Raw genomic sequence first — 21,705 nt, forward strand, 5'->3', positions numbered from 1 at the left:
TTTGTGGGAACAGGCTGGAAAGTGCCCCCGTGGCAGGGCCAAACACGAATAGCATCACCATCATCCACATGATGAATACTTTTGTCTGAACACAGATGCAAAAGCTTTGTAAGTCAATGGTCATATTAGACATTAAAGAGGCCTAGCTAAAAAGGCTGCCTTCTGAATCAAAAACTGCTCTTAGTCTGTTACTGTCCCATTACTTCCCTTACAATGTGGGAACCTGAAGCTTTTAACTACCTCCAACGGAGCCAGCTCTTCTCCTGTTAGTTCAGTAGCCTAGATTGTGGGTAAAAACATCCAGGTAAGTACTTAATCAGCTCTAGGTTTATTTATTTAAAACTTTTATATGCCGTTGCTTATGCATAGCATCTCAGGATGGCTTGTAATATTAAAATCAAAATACAATAAAACAATCCATACCAATATAATAAATAACATCTAACCAGTAAAAATAAATTAAATAATTTGAGGTTTCCAGCTCATGATACTGTAAGGATTTCAGATAAAAGCAACCAGAAATAAAGAGGGTACACTTAAAAATAAAACAGCAACATGTTCTAAGAGTTCTTGATTGGGCATTTCTTCCAAATGAGCCCAAACAATTCTGTGGTTATCTTGGTTACTGTTTTCTCCATAGCAACTGGAAAACCTCTTCTGGCAAAGGAATGGCCATCAGATCATCAGCTGCCATTATGATGGAAGTTACACCCAGTGGCCTGTTTCCAGTGATGACAGGCAGCCTTCGCCTCTGGAAAGCAAAGTGCCTTATGGTCAGTGTATGGGCAGCTGGGAATGCCCACCTTCCCTATCATACTTGGCTGGGCATGTTTTCCAACTGTGTCAGTACCACCTGTGGTCCCACCAAGCTGAACAAATCCCACTAGCTATATGTGGTACACCATTAGGGGCTCAAACATCTGGAGCCCCTGCCCAGTTGCTGAGCATTGGGCGTGCTACAGTAGATGGCAACAGTTTCCATGGGCCCTGACCACTGGTCATGGTGACTGGGGCTGGTGGGGGGTGTAGTACCAAACATCTGAAACACACAAGGCTGGAGAAGATCTAGAATCTGATGCTCATTTAGATATTGATACTGTCAGACAGAGCGGTCCCTTGGAAGGTGCCACCCAGTGATGCTGCTTGTGGTCCTCTGGCCTTGGGAGCTGCAGTATCTGGGAATCTGTTGGGCATCTTTTAATGTAAGAATGTAATGCAAGTAACATAGGACCATGCCTCTAGCCTTCTGGTCGGAAGGCCTCCTTGAGAAGGCAGCTTCTGAACTGTATATTGACAATGCTTCTAATTGCAATGTCTGTGTGGTTAGTGCTTTAAAGTCATCTTAATATACAAGCTAAGTAATGAGTACTTTCTCTTGCATATGGAGAAAGGGGTATTTTATTTCTCTCTGTCAGGTTTATTGCCAACACCCAGTGTTGTATGCATTTTCCACTAAAAATTGTGTTTAAAATCGGGTATTGTCTCTATAAATCTGCCCTTCTAGGTCCTTTTCCTTGCAAGGCCATCTCCAAGATTTATTGGCAAACAACAAAGACTGGGTAGGTACTTTGGCAGAAAATACAATGCTGTCTTTTCTCTTAAGGTTCTAGAATGACCTTGAAGTAACAAGAGCTGCTACTTGCTAGGAATCTGCAGTCAGCTGAGATGTCACCAGAAGTCCCTTGTCTGTTTATACTCTGAGCTTTATGAGGCTGTTTAACCAAACACTGGGGGTGGGGGGGAGGTGGATAGAAATTGCCACCTTTCTTTTAATCCATTTTAGAAATGCTATGGTCACACTTTTCATTATAGGATTATATCTTATCTTTTGCCACAAGCACCTCCCATGCTGACTTATAAGTCCTAAAAACAGCATAATTCCATATAAAAACTAAATATCTCTTTTAAAAATACCAAGTAAAACAGCAAGTACAACAAAGTAACACACCAGCTAAAAACCCAAATAAAGGGTCATACAGCTTGGAAGTTTCTCTCTCTGATAGGAAGTAGGAAGGGGTGTGTGGTGAATGGCCCTTAATTATCATAATTGATGGGAAGATTCATCTTTAAGTGCAGTCATCCTAGCTATTTATGGTTCCTTCCCAACTAAGACTTTTAGAGATTCTAAATATTCAGCTGTTTGTTTTCCAAAGAAAAAATCATTCTGTCTCTGGAATGCTGTCCTACAGCAAGGTATTTTCCAGTGAAAGAAGGTGCTGGATAGAGCAGTCCTACATATGTTGGATAACCAAATAGGACACAAGATCTGCAAAAGAAAGCATTCATTGCATCTGATGGCCTGCTGGCTCATAGTGATAAGGCTGGAAGGGGGTGCAGGTTTGCCAGTTCTTGAACTGGTGCTCCTAAAACTTTTATCTCAGTGAAACCAATGGGGCAGAATTAACTATGCCAGCTCTAAGCCAGTGTACTTATGAGGTCTGATTGTATGGGATGTCGGGAACAAGAGGTTGAGGGTTCTGCAGATCCACAGCCTCCCCCAGAATGCCCCATTCTGGGCCCCACCGCCGGCAGAGCACCCTGAGCCAGCCAGCTGCAGTGGTGGCCCTTTCAACCATTGCTCCAGGTAGGCTTCAGCCCATGCAAAGGCACAGTCCCCCCATCCTCCAGTGCTCAGTAGTAGAATTATTCTGTTACTCTTCCCTTTTGTTCTTTCTTTAAGGCTCCCTTACATTATATTTCAAGGAGGGATGCCCCGGGCAAGCTATGGTGACCGGCATAGCATTTCAGTTATTCATGGCAATCAGCAAACTGCCTTTGACTTCACATCGCGTGTGATAGACTTCTTTGTCATTGCCACTGCTGACCCATTTGCAGGTATGGTAGAAGGCTTTTTTTTCTTAGTTACCGGGATACACTTTGGGGCCATAGAGTTTGGTTTCTGCTGATGCTAAGTGCATCAATGAAATGCCACATGTATAAATTATTATTCCCCAGTTTCGGGTGATCATTGTGGAATGCTCATGTTTGTATGCTGGTTAAGTGTTCATAGACTTAACTCCAGGTCACAATCTTGCATTCATCAGGTTCAGTGTTTGGGGCTGAAAGTGTCAACTCATAGAAGGTGAATAGCAATGTTACCTGGATAGCAACTTAAAGCTCCCTTTGAAGCAGGACTTTCCCTCCTGGAGAAGTGCTGGAGTCTCTCCACAACTTGCATGAGTGATGCTGCCCTTAACTCCTGTCTGGAACATTTACTCTCATAAGCAAATAGCCATTAGGAAGAAGGAAATCCACCTTGTGTGTATTGCATTGTGCGTGTTAGCTCTTGTGTGCTGGTGAAACGGACTGTAAACATGAAAAGGCCAGAATATCTCTTCTGCAAGACAGCTTGAATATTTGCAAACGGGCGTGTTTTATTTTTAGTTTGCGCCAGGCAGCTTCACATAAAGCCCTGAGCCGTTCTTTATCTCATTCCTTCCCTGTTTTGTCTTCAGCCGCCACCAGACAAGAAAGAGCAGTGAACTGCGTGCTGCATTCCTGGGCACACGAGTGCTGGGCAGGGGGGTGGGGTAGAGGGAGAGATCTGCAGAAGGACTACCAAGGGAGGCCATGCAAGTTGAGTTCCCGGAGCCCTAGCAGTTTTCCTTAAGCTGGTTGGTTGCCAGTCCTGGCCATCCTTACCACAGCACATGCAGGAGCCGAAGGAGGAAGCTGCAGCTGCTGTGCGCTTCATCCAGGAAGTTGTTCAGTAATCATCTGAGGTTTCTGTGGCAGGCCAGCTTCCCTCTAACTGCCTGCCTTAAACCTAATGGGAATCTGCCTCAGCTCACCTCAGCTGCTCCTGGGTTTGCTCAGCAGAGTGTGTGAGTGGGTCACCATACCAAATCCACTTAGGTTAACGAGCATGCTTATGCAATTGCACGTCAAGTTTTAGCAAGCTGCTCCTCCATTTATGAAATGTATGTGCTCTGATCACTAGGGGTTGCTTTTTCAAATGCATCCTGTGATTGAGGATCAAATCAAAAAGTACTTTGTCTGTATTGCTGCTCCCCGCACTTTCCCCTCTCAGTTGCAAGTCATCTGTTTTCCCCTTTGTCAGTTCAGAAGAAAAGCAGCCCTGTCTTGCACATGCGCCGCCTTCATGATCGATGCAGTATGCGTGTGTGTTGGACTCTGGTATCTGCCTGAGTGTACCATGTACCAGTAGAAGTGGCCCTTGCAGGCCACTCAATAGTCCCACTTGATAATCTCTGAAGAAAAACAGCTGCGGCTAACAGTGTTCAGCAAAGATTGCTTTGCTAGGAAGATCAGCTGGCAAAATACTAGCTGTTGTTTTCCAAATGACGGAGGTGTTCGAAATACTTTGCCTTCAGTGTAAGGTGGCATATAAGCGGTCCTGGTGCAAGTTCTCCCTCTGACTGAGATGAACGAGTGCATTCTTTACATTCACCCAATTAAAAAGAAGCCACCGCTCTATCCTATGCATGCTTATCCAAAAGGAAGGTAAACTAAAGTAACTACATGTTGCATTAACTGTATTACATGCAGTTATCCCTTCTTTTCTTTCCTCTTCGTATAAATTAAGTGTGCAGAGCCTTGAACAGGATGAGGACCACCACACACACAGGGAGGTTTAGCGCTCTCCTCACCTCCTCCACAGTTGCATTCTTTCTGAAATTAACTTCCCGCTTCAAGAGGTTAAAAGAAGTACTGCTCCTTTGGCAGCAGCGTTTGAACAGCATGCACTAAATTGATGCAGACGGTTGCTTGTGCAACGGCCTGTATCCATTTTAAATTACTGCAATGCAAAAGCAAAATGAAGTCAAACTGCATTATGATCTTATCAACAGGTGTATGTGTAGGAAGAACCACCTGTTGCCAAGTTCAGTTATATTCGAACGCCCACCAGATAACATGTGATGCTGTAACAAATCTGCATTTGCTTTTCTGAAGAAAAGCAACGATGAGTTCCCACAGAAGCATTTTCCAAGTTGTAATTAAATTCTTCTTGTTCTCAAACAGATCAACTGTTCTCAGAACCAGCAATGCTGCTGTACTTTAAGCGGCTTAGTTCGTAGGTCTGCCCTCAGTTGGTACAAATGGTCTAACACAGAACTAACTGGGTCATTGTTGAGCATGCACAGTGCTATCTGTTCCAGGGCTGCAGGTGAAAGCCACCTCGGTCGTTTCATTTGCCTGGAATAATAGATCTCCTGGTCATTTCATGTGACATATTTGCTGCACTAATACTCTTGCATAAAGCATGTAAGCAGTCATCTATTCAGTGTGCTTACTGGTTCCTCCCCACAAACACTTGAACAGAAGCAAAATGAAATTTAAGCACTGTGCTTTACAGAGTTGCGGTTGTTGTTTTTTAAAGGATTTATACCTTGTCCTCTGACAGATCCCCAGGGCAGTTAAGAAAAAGTTAATTATATTCAGACAAAAGCATTAAAAACCCACACTATCAAAGAACAGTGTGATGTGTAAATACAGCAGCAATAAAAACAAACACAGGCTTAATATAAAACAATGCACCAAGGACTAAAGAATCTGGAGGGGGGGCATCAAAGTAGCCATCAGATGAGCCTTCCTGAGCCCAAAGGAGGCACACTCCCTTGGGAGATCTGATGTATGGGCAAATAGGTAGAAACAAGTAGCCCTGACCCAAGGTATGAAGGGTTTAAAGGTCAAAAACAGCACTTCATTAACCCAGAAACAAACTAGGATCCAGTGCAGTTGGCCAAGCACAGATGTTCCGATGCTGCTGCCTCCGCCACCGCCACCTACTTCCACTGAGCTGTTTTGCAGCTGTAATTTGGCCTGATTTTGGAATAATCACAATTTCCAGACTGCCTTGAAAAGCAACACCAGGTGTAAAGTATTGCAGCAGATTCTAAACTGGAGGGTACCAGGGCATGGATCACTGAAGCCAGCCCATCACTGTCCAAGTGACGGGCACACTTGCTCAGATCGCTAGAAGGTGCTCTGTGCTCAGCTGTTTATTAAGAGTGTCCGGGGTGTGACACTACAGCCCACTGTGGGTTATTTAAGCTACTGTTATGCTGTGGAGTACAAGCAGCCACAATTTTCAGGTGTTGCCCTGTTGCGATAACCTGGCATGCAAAGGTAAAGCCACCCTGAATAACCTGTGGTCTGTTTCAGCATTATGCAAGCATCGTTTAAGCCTCACAGAGCACACATTTGCCAGGTTCTCAAGATATGACAAGTTTGGAGCTGGGGTTGGATACATGATGTGGTGCCTTTGGATGCCACAGCTTGCTGTCCATACCCAGTCTCACTGTCCTGCCTTTCTGTGTAAAGAAGAAGAATAGCCAAGGATATTTTTGCAGCCAGCCAGACATGAGTTTAAATCTGAATCTAACATCCACTCCCTCCTTCATATTTAGAATAGATGTGGGGGCCTGCTTTGAATCCTGAAAGCCACTGCTGGACTGGGACTGAGGCAACCCATATTCTGCTCCCCACCTGGCCATGAAACTCACTGTGGGTGACTTTGACTCAGTTGCTCACTCTCAGGGTGGTTATGAGAGTAAAATGCAGAGGGAGCTGCCTTCAGATTCTGGCAAGAGGAAAGAAAATGGGACGTGAATGGACAAATGAATACATGCCCTCCACTCATGCTCAGGCCCTGATCCAGATGCACATCCTCTGTACCAACTTTAGAGTAAAAGTGAAAATGGACATAGCTGCTAAATAGGAATTTAAAATATGGCATTTTAGGTCCTTTATGCACACTTGTTTGAGCAGTAGAAAACTATTGTGTATGACTGTTAGCCATGATGGCTGGGAATGATGGGAGTTGTAGTAAAACATCTGGAGTGCATTGGATTGGAGAAGACTGGTGGATTTGTCATCACTGTCCTCTAACGCAATGAGGTGTGCAGTGCTTCTGTGATGGGCTGGTCTGACCTACTGAATCCTGAGCACCTGCTGAATGCCCAGGCTAAGTAAATCTTGCCACTCGTACCCCATCTATCACTTTGTTTCTACTGACTCCTCTTCCTGCAGAGTTCGATGACCCGTCTGCTCTGGTCGTGTTAGCAGAGGAAGAGCTGGTAGTCATAGACCTCGTGTCTCCAGGCTGGCCGTCCATCCAACCTCCGTACCTTGCATCTCTCCACTGCTCGGCCATCACGTGCTCCCATCACGTCTCAAACATCCCTCTAAAGCTGTGGGAAAGGATCATCAGTGCTGGGAGCAAGCAGAACTCCCAGTTCTCTAAAATGGTACGGCTTGTGTGCACTTGTAGAGCAGGACTACTCTGAGGTGAACGTACGATGAGGGGTTTGTTTTCCAGATCTAATACTAGACCTTGAGCTGCAGCAGAAAACATTGGAGGTAGAGGGCACCTCTGCTTTTACAAGCTTGAGAAAGCAAAGCACTACTATGCAGTTCCAACACCAAAATCTTGAGTTCCATCTTAAGAACTTGCATATAATTACATCCTTACTAGAGAATCAATAGGAAAATAAGGAACTCTGTGAAACCTATGCAAATAACTCTGCTACAGTGTTAAAGCCCCTTCTTTGCATATGTTCAGATAACATGGAAAGCAAACTTCTGAAGCCTTTGACACAATGTGGTTTAGGAAGTAGCTACTAGGGAGCTGTGAAGGCTGGCTTGAGATACAGTCACTTATCTGCCACTCCTCTTCTGTCTCCAATCTCTGCCTCCAATCTCTGTCCTTTAGCTTTCACATGTCTTACTCTTTTCCAGTACTCTCCTTTTTCCTTAGACAAACAAAATCATGCAGCGACAATGCCTCTTGCTCAGTTATGCAAATAACATTGCAATATAAGCAGAGCAATCTTATTTTAATCGGAGTATGTATAAGAAGAGGCTGTAGCTCAGTGGTTGAGCACCTGCTCTGCAGTCAGATGGTCCCTGGGTCAGTCCCTCACATCTCCAGGCAGGATGAAGAAGGGTTCCTGCCCGCAGTGGTGGAAAGCCACTGTCACTGGGTAGGTCCACATGGCACACGGTCCCACACAGTCCCAGTCTGAAAAGATTTGTGAAGGATGGCCGTGAGGATCAGCCCCTGCATCACTGCTGTGTGCCCATTTCCTTAATGCCCATGGTAGAAATGCTGCCCCGTCATCACTGTGTTTTAGTCACGTGGGAAAGGCCTAAATGCCTGTAGAGATGCATGCGCATAGAGCTCCTGTACCTGGGGCAGCCAGGTTGGGCCAGAGTCCCTCCTCACAAGTGAGAGCTTTTTGGGCATGCATCGTATCAAGTGGTGTAGTGGACCCAGGGCTTGGAGAACTTTTAGTATTAACGGGGATTCTGACACCATTTGCCCTTTGGTCCCTGTGCCAGAATCCTCTGCTGTCCCTGAACTTAGCTGCACTTCTCACAGTGGCTTGTGGGGAAATGGGCTTGCCCAGCGACAGTGTCGTGTGAGCTCTCCCTGTGGTGATGCAAAGCATGCTGGCTTGGTCTTGCATGATCCATTGGCTTTATGGAGGACCAGCTCCAGGGGCAGATGAAAATGGCTAGAAATAGTTGGTTGATATGGACTGACACAGCTGCCTGCAATTTTGGGCATCTCTGGGAGGCATGGTTATGGGGACCGTTATGCACTTCTCAAATGTGCCATCACATGCCCTTTCTCATCTGGGCTACCCAGTGCAGGCTCATGATCTCCCTCATGTGCTCTTCTCTTACTTCTCTTCGTGTGAGCTGGGCAGTGTTGGAAATGGAAAATGGTTCCCCTCTCTGCCCACCCTTTGCTTTGGGCACACTCCCTGCCACTTTCCCACATGGGGTTGTTGCCCCCCCCCCCCGCCTTGGTCTAATACTGGATGGACCAATCCATCTGAGTTAGTATAAGTTGGCATTTCCTCAAACGAATATGGATTTCTGGATCCTTTGCTTGCAGTGGGCTCTGACTTGGCACAACTGCATGGCTCTGCATGAGTATCTTAGAAGCCAAAGGGCATATTCTTGCATATGGTGGAGAGGGTGGGAGGTCTGTCTTCAGGAGATCTGACGCCGAAAATACTTTTCAACCTGGCCAGTTCACAATAAACATGGGCCCAGTTTGAAAACACTCAAAACACCAGGGCTTGCAAATACACTGAGCTTTCTGCTGCGGCTGCTGCTAATATAGGAAATGTAGGTTAATGATTCTCTCTAACCTTATATTAAACTTTAGCAAAAAGGAATTGGCTAGTAAAACCGTAACAGCCATTGTCTAATCTTAAGCCAAATAAAGCCTACTTTGTGTTTATTTGGACTTTAATACTTCCATGTTTCCTCTCTTCTCTCCCCTCCCCCAATCCGTTGTATATATACATACAGTCAATGCATTCTTACTGCAATTTTATTTTTCCTAGCCATGGCCAATTAATGGAGGCACCAGCAAAGCTCCAGATCCACCCCAGCGGGACTTGCTGCTTACCGGGTAGGTGGAAGCCAGTGTGGTGTAGTGGTAAGAGCATGGGACTGGGACTCAGAGGATCTGGGTTCTAGTCCCCACTCGGCCATGGAGCCAACTGGGTGACTTTGGACCAGTCACAGACTCTCAGCCCAACCTACCTCACAGGGTTGTTGTGGGGATAAGATGGAGGAGGAGAATGATGTAAGCTGCCTTGAGTCATTTGAGGAAAAAGGCAGGATATAAATCGAAAAATAAAATAAAAAAAGCACACAAATCCTCCCTCAGGTTTATGACGGTGGAGGCTCTTTGCCAGATTTCATAAAACAAAGTGCAGCGTGCAGACTAATCCCTGTAAAGTGGCTGGGTGCTGCAAAGTGGCTGTGACATGGGAACAGAGCTCTCTGGATTCAAGCAAGCAGCCAGGACTTCAGGTGCCTCAAATGCAGCTGCATGACATTGTTTGTCAGTATAGCACCCCAGCATACAAGCTGATTGCAGCTTAAACTAGGCTAGGGGAAGGCAACTTGAGCTTGGCTTAGCGCTCCCATAAACCCCAGCTAAGATGGCTAGTGGTCCAGGCTTCTAGTAACTGTGGTCCAAATTGTCTGGAGGGCACCAGGTTGCTTTGCCTTCCTCTGTTTTACAATAATAACTAACTGCTAAGAAACCGGATACAGAAGAAAAACTTCAGAATCCTCTCCAGTGCCAGTTGTTGTGAAGAAGAAATTGTTGCCAACTGCTGACCTTCCCGAATATCCATCAAAAATTTAACATGCCCCCTTAAGCACCAATATTAAGAATTACAGGCCTTGACTAAATTAACAGGGAAGGTTTTCTTACCTGGAAAGCAAGCAGTGACTTTTCTGCCCCTTCATTCCTTCTTTCCTCGTCAGGCATGAGGACGGCACAGTGCGGTTCTGGAACGCTTCTGGGGTGTGTCTGAACCTTCTGTACAAGCTGAGCACAGTGAAGGTGTTCCTCACAGATGCCGATCCCAACGATAACATGAACCAGATGGGAGAGGATGAGTGGCCTCCGCTGCGCAAGGTGAAGTGGCCCCCACTCAAGCCGCCTAAGCAGAGGCCTGCAGTTGCCCTTTATAGCTGCAGAGCAGCTGAACATTGCAGCTGTGCACCTTGCACCATACTTTGTGTCTGCTAGATCTTTACTTTTTGCCTCCCTGTGCTGCTAGGTTGGCTCCTTTGACCCTTACAGCGATGACCCCAGACTTGGGATCCAGAAGATCTTCCTGTGCAAATACAGTGGCTACTTGGCGGTAGCAGGAACAGCAGGGCAGGTACTGAAATGCACCAAAAATATTTGTTCTACATGCTCTGAACCAGCAGCACTGATGCTTTTGTCACCTGCGTTGCACAGATGTGACTATAGCATCAGTTCCTGTAATTAGAGGTACACTCTCTTGAACTTGCCTAGAAGCTATGTTCTCTGATCTGGAATAACTTTGCAACAATCCTAGCAGTTTGAGGGGTGTGGAAGTAGGAAGCTTTGTGTAAGTACTCAGACACTGTTACGGGCTTAAAAACCTCTTAGGACAATATTTTTGTAAGTTCATGTTGAATTTCCAATGAGTGGTCAAGTGAGGAGTCACTGCCACACATTGATCTGGTTTCTATCTCATAGCAGCAATTCTTAAGGTTTTTAATTCATGGGCAATAGTTGGGCTAACTCTGGGTTATTTAACCCACAAACAAACCAGGGAACCCAGGTTTTGGGGTCACAAAACAATCCAGGAACGGGGTGTTGGTGAGTTGTTAATGGAAATCAGAAAAGGCTCCTGTGGTCAGCTCATCACTACAGTTGCTGCATACAACTAAGGTATTGCCGTCATGAAGTGTGAGTCATCAACTTGTGTACCAAACAACAACTCTCTCTTGATCATGCCTTACCCATTAGTGCATGTTCAGGTAACATGACAACCCACCATGGGTGATCAGCTGTGGTGACTTGTCGTGTTATCTGAACCCTGTGCTGTCTCATCTCTCAGCAGGCTGGTTCTTCTTTCTCAAACAGCCCTGAGAAGCCACAGCTTGTATTAGGGTACTTTGTAACCAGGGCAGTCGTGTAGTGTGAACTGAGCAGGGCGATGCCATCATGAGTTGTTGAAAAGGGCTAAAAAATTGCTCAGTAAGAGCAGCCAAATGACATTCTGCTCCTCACAAGCCATCTTGGTTCCTGGAGTTTGCCTCGCAGCATCTGTCCTCCCATGGCATTTTCCTCTCCTCACCCACTGTGCCTTCGATGCTGCACTTGCCACTTCCCTTGGCAACCACTTATGCTTAATATGCCCAGTGACCTTGGAGGAGCCTGCAGTTCTGCCTAGCCTAGTTTTGTCTTTGCTTTCCCACACCTGCAGCAAGGTTTCTGAAAAGCTCCTGGGGAAGTAACCGCTAATTTTTTAAAACTGAACTACTGTAGGCTGTACTTTCATCTTGTACAATCCATTAACGTGGTAGTGTGCAGCATTTCATCATGCAGCAGATCTGTGCCAAGTTTAATTCCCTCCCTTTTATGAAGCATACCCACTGTTGTGTGCCTGTTGCTCTAGTTAACAGAGCCCAGACGTGATCCTTCAACGTGAGTGGCCCCGGCTGTGCATGGGAACCTGTGGCCTGCCATCTGTCCCCCAGGCTGGGAACAGAGAAACCCAGAACCAGCATGGCGTTGCTGTCACAGACACTGTAACAGACATAGCTGGACCACCGTTGCCCGATGCAGGGCACTTCGCACCACAGCTCACAGCAGTTCCCACTCCACAGGCTGGCACTGAGTCCTGGTCTCCACCATTCTCTCTCATTCCAGATCCTTTGACACAAGCATTGCAAGAGTGGGCTCACAATGCATTTGGGGCCCTGGCTGAGGTGAAGGGAGCCCCACACCATCAGAGTTCAGGATAATTTCTGGAGTGAGACCACACTTGGCAGATTCATAGGTCTTTCAGGAACCTCTCAAGCACAGGAATATCTGCAGAGAGCACCAGACACAATTCTCTTTCCCCTTGCTCTTCTGAGGCGTCACACGTTCTCCCATGCAGGGCAAGGAAAAACGTGTGAAGAAAATGTTCAGGGAAATCTCAACTGTAAACAAATGCTGTGAATGCCCAGAGCATTCTGTAGTCCTGCACCCAAAGGCCTGCTGACATAGCAAGGGAACAAAGGATTGTAGGATGGGAGTTTTGCTGCAGAGGCCCGTGGGATGCATTCTAGTAGCTGGTGGTAGAAGTTGAATTGGAAACAAATCACAGCAAGCCTAGCAGAGGCCAATCATCTGTCCACGCCATTGTGCGTTGTTCAGTGAAGAGCCAGTTCACCATGGCTAGTTGCCAAGGTGGCTTAGTCGGACATGCGAAGCTGCCCAGTGTTAAGTTCCCCTCATTTATGTTGTATCCTATATCCTGATGCAGCTGCCAGCTATGTAGCCACTCTCCGGAGAAGCCTGTCTTTGACTGTTTCTGCGCTCAGAATTACTTGTGCTGTTTTATCCGGCTGGATCCTGTTGCTAATAGCAAATCCATGGCTAAGAGCCCAGTGCCATGTCTGTATAAGAGCATGAGTTGGAAGAATGCTGTGTTTAGCTGGAAGTAGGCCAGCCTCCCTGAACCTGGGGTCCTCCAGATGCACTGGGCTGCAGTTTCCACCCTACCCAGCAAGCAGACTACATCTCAGGGGTGCCAGTTTCAGGAAGGCTGTACTCTGTGGGCACTGTGCAAAATCATGAGTTTGCTTCCAGCCTTCTTTTTTTTTTTTTTTTTGCTCCTGCCCTCTATACTTCCCATTCAGAAAGCACCAGGAAGAATCCATGGCTTCAGATTACTGACTTGGGCTAGGATACCTTTTTCAGAGACAGACTAGTCTAGTAGATCTGAACAGTCTCTGCTGCCACAGCTCACATTTTCCTGTTGCATTGACCAGAGAGGACCAGTGCATGCCCATGGCTGAATATACTTGGTCTGTGGTTTCTGTTTATCAAATAATCAGGGAGGGAAGCTCAGCTATGACAACAGGAAAAGATTGTGTAGGCATGTTACGTTGGAAACCCAGGGTCTATTTTGAAAGAGGTTCAGGTGATAAATTTGTCCTTGGACTGTTTGTGATGCGTCTCCTCTGCATCTCACTGAGCTGTATCAGGTCCTCTGAGTGAGTGAGTGAGTGAGTGAGTGAGTGAGTGAGTGAGTGCACACACATACATGCATACAGAAGCTTTTTAGTGTCTGTGATGGGGTTTGTCTAAAACATGCGTTTCAATGTAGATTCCCACTGGACTTGTGGGTATAAAGCTGAAGCTACTTTTCCAAAAAGTTATTGTATAGTCATGGAGCCAGTCGCCTCCTTGTGGGCTCATGCTGGATTATCCCAATAGCTGCCACAAACAAGCAGTTACTGCCATAGCATACGGAACGTACAAAGCTGCCTTCAGACCATTGGTCCATTTAGCTCCCCCAGTTTTTCAGGGTTTCAAGCAGGAGCTTTTCTCAGGGCAGGAGCTTTTCTCACTGTTTGACTTCCCTTTGAAAAGTTACAATGACTGAGTATAGATGCCCATTTACCCAAATGGGCATTTCACTATGGTATTCATTGAACTGCTTGGTAAGCTGGCTGTCCACAATATCTTGCTTAAATGGTAACAAGAAGCTTGTAAATGTTGGCAGCTAGATCAGGGCAAAAAGAAAAGCAGCAGAGTGATAGATGTGTCCCTGTTGCAGTCGGGCAAAAGCATTAGATTGCTGGCTTTTGAAGTACATGCATAGCATTGTTCTTAACAGCAGCCCTGCTTTATGTAGTCTGGTTGTGGGTTTTTTGTTTTTATTGCTTATACGATAGTTTTATTGATTCTATAAATTGTTTTGTTGACAGTTATCCTAAAAAGTGGAGTGTACCTAAATAAAAGCCTGGTATAATTGTGATAATGTCAAAGTATGCTATGATACCCATTCACTAAAAAGCTCTCTGGATTATATAAAAACATACATTGCCAATGAGCTTGTGCCCTACCTTTGTTTGCCCTTTTGCTTTGAAAGGATTTTGCACCAGAGAAAGAAAAATGTTAAGATTCTGACCAGAAGAAGTGTATTTCACAGCTAGAATTCCCTCCTCACAAAGTAAACTAGGGGGAAAATGAGAAATTCGCTAGAATGCAGCTTCCTGGAGCTTTTGTAGCAAAGCCTCAGAGAAGGAAGCACATTTGCCCTGGGACTGGGTGGTGTTTGCAATGGTGAGATTTCAAGCACACTCCTGAACGAATTCCGCTCTTCACTCCCAATCCCTCAGGTACTTGTAATGGAGCTCAATGATGAGGGAGCAGAGCACGTGGTTGACCGTGCGGAAGCAGACCTCCTCCAGGACCAGGAAGGCTACAAGTGGAAGGGTCACGAACGGCTGAAAACCAGAGATGGGCCTGTTCAATTTGAACCTGGATTCCAGCCTTTTGTCTTGATCCAGTGTCAGCCGCCGGCTGTAGTCACTTCACTGGCTCTTCACTCGGAATGGAAGCTTGTGGCCTTTGGGACAAGCCATGGCTTCGGGCTCTTTGATCATCAGCAGAAGCGGCTGGTCTTTGTCAAGTAAGCTACTACCAAGTCTGGGGGAATTGAAATAAAGCCTGTGCTGTGATAGTCAGGAATAGTTATGTGTGTTTTAAACAGGACTTTCTTGCCCAACTGGTGTGGCACCATGATAAAGAGCTCAAGCAATGGGCTGGAAAACTTGAGATCAGGTCAGCCAGGGAATTACTTAGGGAAATCATTAGCCCTTGGCTGATCTGTATCTGCAGTATCCTGAACATCTGAATAATGACAGAGGACTGAAGCAGGTCCCTGCGATTGCATGTGGATCCCCAAAGCGTTCAGCGAAATCCCGTTTTGAGGAGGGACTGCTATTGTTTCCCTTAACCCTGCCAAGTAGCTTAGATGCAGCACATGAGCTAGCCTAGCCCCGCCCCAAGGACGATGAGTGAGCTGTGTTTCCTGAGCACAGCTTAGCCAGCACAATTAGGTTCAGATACACACACAGCCTGGATATCCCAAGTCCTCTCACCCCCCCTCTGGTTGCATTGCGGGCAAAGCTCCCAAAGTGCTCAGTATGAGTGGGGAGGCCCCCCCCCCATGATTATTGAAAGCAAAATATACATCTGTAAAGATGGTCCTGATGTGTCCTACAGGGAGGGAAGGGTCACCAAGATCGTGCAGGTGAAGTACTCCATGAAAAGGAAATGGTCATGTAATCTTTTTGTAATGTAAAGACAGGACAGTGTGAAAGTTTGTGTATCACACTGTTTTCAGAAAACTCAAGCATTTGCTTCTAGCCCTCCTGACTGCAGAGGAACTCTAAATTGAGCTTACTCTCTCAAGGACTTTGACAAGGCTTCCAATAATGTGCCAAAACGTTAATGATGGTTAAGATTCCACAAAAAGCAATAATGAACATACAAAGTGTGTCGTTTAGAAGACTTCTGATTTTCAGAATGCCTCCTTCTCTGGAGAAGTGGATTTTAGAGCTCAAGCACTAGCAATGTCCTGTGTCGCTTTACATGCAATTTTGGCTCTCTGTGCAGTAAACCATAATAACTACTACTGGATTTCCAGCATCCAGCTGCCCCAAAGAGAGGTGTGATCTCGTCCTGTTGGCTTCTTCCTAGGTGTACCCTGCATCCCAGTGACCAGCTAGCCTTGGAGGGCCCTCTTTCCAGGGTGAAATCTTTAAAGAAGTCCCTCCGCCAGTCCTTCCGGCGGATGCGAAGAAGCAGGGTCTCGAACAGGAAGCGGCGAACTGCTGAGGTAAGGGCTTGTGTGGTTTCACATATTCAGTAAAGCCTTCCTTGGGTGCCAGAGAAGTCTGGGATGGCCACCTCTTCTGTCAGCTGTCCCCAGCATGGCACCCTCCAGATGTTTTGGTTGAGAACTTCCAGCATTTCTGACTTTTAGACATGCTGGCTGGAACTGATGGGAGCTGAAGCCCAAAGCGTCCAGAGGACACCTGGCTGGGGGAGGTTCTCATGCAACTTTGCTTCCTGGCCTTGCCACCTGTGGCACCTCTGCCTTGCCTGAGAAGCATGTTCAGGCTGCCAGAGACTGAGGTTGGAGCAAGGTTGTACTGGCTGCCTCAGATTAGAGGTGAGCCACAAGACTTGGCTCTTCCTGAAGAGAATGTGCAGCATTGCAACATCCTCATTGCCTTGATTGATAGGAATATAAAAAGCTGCCTTCTGCCAAGTAAGGTTTTTGGTCTGTTTCACCCAGTATTGTTGACTTTGACTGGCAGCAACTGTCCAGGGTTTCAGGCAGGCGTTTTGCCTGCGCTGCTTGAAGATCTCAAGAATTGAACCTGGGACTTGCCTGCACTTTTTATAAAGCCTCCTTACTTCTCTTGGAAGCTAACATTCACTTGAGCCAAGCAAATTAAGTCACTTTGAATGTCACATCTGAATATCCTTATCTGTTTGTTGTTCCTATTTTGTTTTGTGGGGAAGGTACAAGAGGGAATTTCCAGGCAAGATCACGATGCGTTACAGGAGATAGAACTGGCCCCCGTCCAACGAAAGATTGAAGCCCGGTCGGCAGAGGACTCCTTCACTGGTTTTGTGCGCACCTTATACTTTGCTGACACCTTCATAAGAGACAGTGAGTTAGAAGGAAATCTCCTTTTTTTGTCTTGCCAGGTGTTCCTCTGCTGAGAATGGAAAGAACGGGCCAACAAGGTGTTCCTCACTGACTCTTTCAAAACCATTTGACCTGTTCACTGTCCCTTGAGGCATAAAAATCCAACAGTGGTGCTCTTACGGGCAAATTCTGACCAAGATGCGTTATTCTTTCCGTCCTTCCCCTTGTTCTGTTTTATTGGACACTTCCATAATTTTAGTCTTCCCACTAAATGACGGCTAGAAACAAACAGATTGCTTATCTTGTTGGCAACTCTTACTGCTATGCTAACTTCAAGAATTCCTTCTGTTAAACTAAGCTTTCCCAAGACATTTGGACCACAACTCCCAGAATTCCCATCCATCCAGGGCTATTCACTCAGAATTCTGGGTGCTGCAGTCTAAATGTGTCTGGAAGGCACAAGGTTGAGGAAGACTCAATTGAAGCTCATTCACTGGGTACTGATATGGCATATTATATCCCGCGGATGAATGCAGATGTTTAGAGCCGAGCTCGGAATGATGAAACAGCTGAGTCCAGCAGGAGCATGACAGGACGCGTCTTGTTCTCCATCCCTTACCATGCTGGAAATCACACTCAGGGCCTCTGCTCTCTGTATTGCAGGTTCCCGGCACAGTCCCTCCCTGTGGGCAGGCACCAACGGGGGCACAGTCTACGCCTTCTGTCTGCGTGTTCCTCCAGTGGAAAGACGAATGGATGAGCCTGTCAGAGCAGAGCAGGGTGAGTGAACTGCACAAAGGAAGTTAGATTACAGCCAATGGTAGTCCCTAAACTTCAGGTGAAGGGTGTTTGTGCGAGACGTCCCGGTGATGAAAGGCTCAGATCCCTACCCAAGGTTCTCTCTGTCTTGATTGGCATGAAATGGCTTAGGATTGTGATAGGGAATGTGCATGTTTTAGAAGAGCAAAACCAGAAGCTATTTATTGTAGCACTCCAGCTGCTCCCTCTTCTTTACCAGGATCTGTAGTCCCTGGGTTTGTTGTTTTGGATGCTATGGCCTATTGAAGAGAATAGTTTAGCCCAGATGCTTACCTGAAAGTATTAACTAAGGCGAACCTGGTCAAATCTGTGCAGCCACTGTCAGGAATGCTGCGGATGCTTCACTGGAAGTCCTTCACCAGCCACTGTGAAACAAGCCAAAGTTCTGTTGGAAAATATTTCTCATGCGCTACAAAGACCTAGAAAATTCTCTTGGATAGATTGAGTGGGTGTTAATGAGCCAGGGGGACTGTCCAGCCAAACATCCATGACTTGAGTACATTTTCTAAAGTATTTCAGTTATACAAGTTGAATAGCTTCCCCCTAAGGGTTGTGTGCCATTCATTAATCACAGTAACTAATTTTCCTTAAACTTAACATCTTGCAATGTAAAATCCAATTGCCTTTGTTTGCAGGAAATAATTTCTCAGGTTTTCTGTACCCTCACTTCTTAATGGCATTTATCTATTAATTACCTGGGTATCCTGTCCTTCCTCCATGTTGCACAGGGCAGCACATGTGACACTGCCCACACCCCCCATGGCTGTGCAGCAACCCCGTGTAGTAGGCTAGGCTGAAAGGCAGTGGCTGGCCAAGGTTACCCAGCAAGTGTCATGGCTGCACTGGGATTTGAACCCAGGGCTCCTACACTCCTGGTCCAGAGGCCTTACCCTAACAGGCTGTCTCAGTATTTCCTCTCTGTACTTGCATAGACAGGGCTGGGATGTGCTTGGGGGGTTTAGGCTTTTTTTGGTCTAGAATTTACACCGACAGAGCTCTGCAGAGCCCAAGCGAAAGATGGCAGGCAACTATCTAGAAATCCGCTAAGCCATGCTAAAGGAGGTTGGGTGTGTTGTAGAGCCGTATGTTACCTGCTGGACCCCCACCTCTTGTCTTTTGATCTGTGCTTTATGCATTACTCTTCCTGTCTTTCCAGCCAAAGAGATCCAGCTCATGCACAGAGCTCCTGTTGTTGGGATCCTGGTTCTGGATGGCCAGAACACGCCTCTTCCAGAGCCTCTGGAAGTAGCCCATGACCTCTCGAAGAGTCCCAACATGCAAGGTAGCCATCAACTTCTCGTCGTGTCTGAAGAGCAATTTAAGGTAACAGCATTGCATGGTCTCTTTACCTATTGGAAGACAACAGCCAGAGCATTTCAGGGGATCCGTTTCCTCTTGGAGCTTCTTCCTTGAGTTGGTTCACCTTTGAGTGATCACATTATTCTTATTATCCTATTATTACATTTCTATGTCACCCCATTGCCCATAGGGCTCTCTGGGCAGCTTACAATGGAAAAAGAAAAGACATATTCCATACAAATATAACATATTCAAGCAATACAATCAAGCAATGCAATGTTTAACTGTAAGCAATGCAAAATCAAATGATATAATACATAATATAAGAATGTCAGCAATGCATCATTTCAATACATACTATATACATACTATATCATTTCAATACATACATTCAATACATAATACAATACATAGTTTCAACATTAACAGGATACAGCTATAATCCCTGCCCCCACACACAAAGCCCAATCGCCCATCAGTACAGTTAGCTAAGGAAACACAGCCGCACAGCCCCGTGTGGGTTACACCACGATATAGCAGGGTAGCCAAAGGGCCCGGTCTCTGAGGCCCAGTGTGGCCTGGCTCCCTGCTCATGGCCAGCTCCTCTTGGAATGTCTCTCCCCTCTCCACCTCCTTGATGGCACCGCCATTTCTCCCACAAACCAAGGTCAAGCTGGGGAACGTGGGGGGGGGGGGAGGACGCAGGTGCCCCCTGTGCTGGTCTGTGGCAGGGAGGAAGTGGCAGGCAAGCATGGCACCACATGTACTGGTGGCACATGACCCTGCATCTGTGCTATGATTTGTTGCTGGATTCCACTGTTACATGTGAACAGCCCTCTTCAGTTGCCGCCGAGGAATGCCTTTAGACTGAGAGAGAGCATCCAATCGATGCTCTTTTGTGGCAGGGATTCCCAGTTTCTTCTTCCCAGCTGAGCAGGTCATTGACTTACATGCATTACTGGCCCTGGGTCTGACACCCTTCCATGCCTTCAGGCTGCTCATGAGCCCTCCCTGGAAAAGGGCATGGCCAGGACAAGAAGCGTTCTAAGATCCTTACTACAAATCCAGCCCTTTCCTAACTCTGTATGGGTAGGCCAGTGTTTTCCATCCTGGCCATGTGCAAAAACCTCGTGCATGCATGTATGTATGTACATATGTATTTTTGCATTTGTATGCCACCAAACTATTTCAACAGGGATCTCTAAGTGGCTTACAACAAGTAATCAAAGTTACAAATATTAAACAATAAGAGAATAAAGCCAATCATACATAAACAATCATTGTTAAATTGTTGTTGTTTTAAAACTATATAATTTGAAAAGACAACTATATAGAACAGTATATTAAAGACAATTTGAAATCAGTTATTAAAATACCTGGAGAAATGTTTTTGCCTTTCTCCAGGTATGGCACTAAAAAGAGAGCAGTGTTGGCACCAGATGAATTTCTCTGGGGAGCCTGTGGCATAAATGGGGGGCAGCCACTGAGAAGGTCCCTCTTCTACTTGCCATCCCACTTGCCTCCTGGAGGAATGACTCTTTCAGAAGGATTTCTGGCATTGCTTGCATATCCATTCTCTGCGGTGGTGCCCCACTTATGGAATGTGCTCCCCAGAGAGGTCTGCCTGGTGCCATCGTCATTTGTTTTTCGGCGCCAGGCCAAGACCTTTTTTATTTAAATGATATTTTAATAATTGTTGATATTATTTATTGGTTTTAAAATATTTAGCCAGGATGCATCCAGATTTTATATGTATTTATTTGTATGTGTATTTATTTATGATGTTGGAAGCCGTCCCGAGGCTTATGCAAATGGGACGGCATACAAAAATTCCAAATAAATAAATAAATATCCCTGATAGGCAGCCACCTAAGCTTATCTGTCCCCACACTGCTTTCCGAAATCCCGGCTTGTTGGCTGCCAAAAAAGCAAGGGGCTGCAGCTTCCTGCCGGCAGCTAGGTGAAGCGGGCTGTCTTGGCACACCGCGGGGGGACACCCATTGGTGGGCTGAGCGGTGCTGGGGTGGCGTGGCTCTTGTGGGAACGAAAGGCAGCCATGTCCCTTGTTTCCGTTGGCAGATTTTCACGTTGCCAAAGGTCAGCTCCAAACTGAAGCTCAAGCTGACAGCTCTGGAAGGCTGTCGGGTGAGGAAGGTGGCCGTCGCCAGCTTTGCCAGCTGCAAGACTGAGCACTGTGAGAACGATCTGGCTGTTCTGACAAACCTGGGAGACATCCAGATCATCTCCCTGCCTTCGCTCAAGTTTCAAGCACGGTACTCCTGTATCCGCAAGGAGGACGTGAGCGGCATCGCATCCTGTGTGTTCACCAGATATGGGCAAGGTAACGACCGCGGTGGTGCACTGGGGGCCAAGCTCTGCTGGGTGAAGTCTTTGGAACGAGAAGTGTATGGCCTCAAATTTAGAACGTGAAGCAGGGAGTTTTGTCCTCTGTGCACAGTTCTAGGAAAGCCAGGAAGAGGAGAATGCTGCATTGTGGGAAAAGTGTTATCCACTTTGGAAATGAACTCCAATCATGCCTGGACTAGTCCCCAATACAGCAGCTATTACACTGCAAGACTCATTCTGCTTTAATATGTGCAAATTCATT

General features: G+C 46.3%; 1 protein-coding gene across 5 annotated transcripts in view; it reads left to right on the forward strand.

Annotated features, from left to right (window-relative positions):
• Nucleotides 1-21,705, forward strand: part of LLGL2 (LLGL scribble cell polarity complex component 2) — a 74,353-nt gene that overhangs the window by 44,572 nt on the left and 8,076 nt on the right. For all 5 annotated transcript variants that reach the window (XM_044453574.1, XM_044453573.1, XM_044453575.1 and 2 more), the window contains 13 exons: nt 641-773; nt 1,505-1,559; nt 2,681-2,835; nt 6,994-7,211; nt 9,324-9,391; nt 10,261-10,414; nt 10,560-10,664; nt 14,653-14,945; nt 16,019-16,157; nt 16,850-17,000; nt 17,643-17,759; nt 18,955-19,121; nt 21,177-21,438. In XM_044453574.1, coding sequence (XP_044309509.1) covers nt 641-773; nt 1,505-1,559; nt 2,681-2,835; nt 6,994-7,211; nt 9,324-9,391; nt 10,261-10,414; nt 10,560-10,664; nt 14,653-14,945; nt 16,019-16,157; nt 16,850-17,000; nt 17,643-17,759; nt 18,955-19,121; nt 21,177-21,438 — 2,017 coding nt within the window. The remainder of the gene's footprint in view (nt 1-640; nt 774-1,504; nt 1,560-2,680; nt 2,836-6,993; nt 7,212-9,323; nt 9,392-10,260; nt 10,415-10,559; nt 10,665-14,652; nt 14,946-16,018; nt 16,158-16,849; nt 17,001-17,642; nt 17,760-18,954; nt 19,122-21,176; nt 21,439-21,705) is intronic.

The sequence above is a fragment of the Varanus komodoensis genome, unplaced genomic scaffold (genome assembly GCF_004798865.1).
Source record: "Varanus komodoensis strain SLA01 unplaced genomic scaffold, ASM479886v1 scaffold7_1, whole genome shotgun sequence".
NCBI lineage: Eukaryota > Metazoa > Chordata > Lepidosauria > Squamata > Varanidae > Varanus > Varanus komodoensis.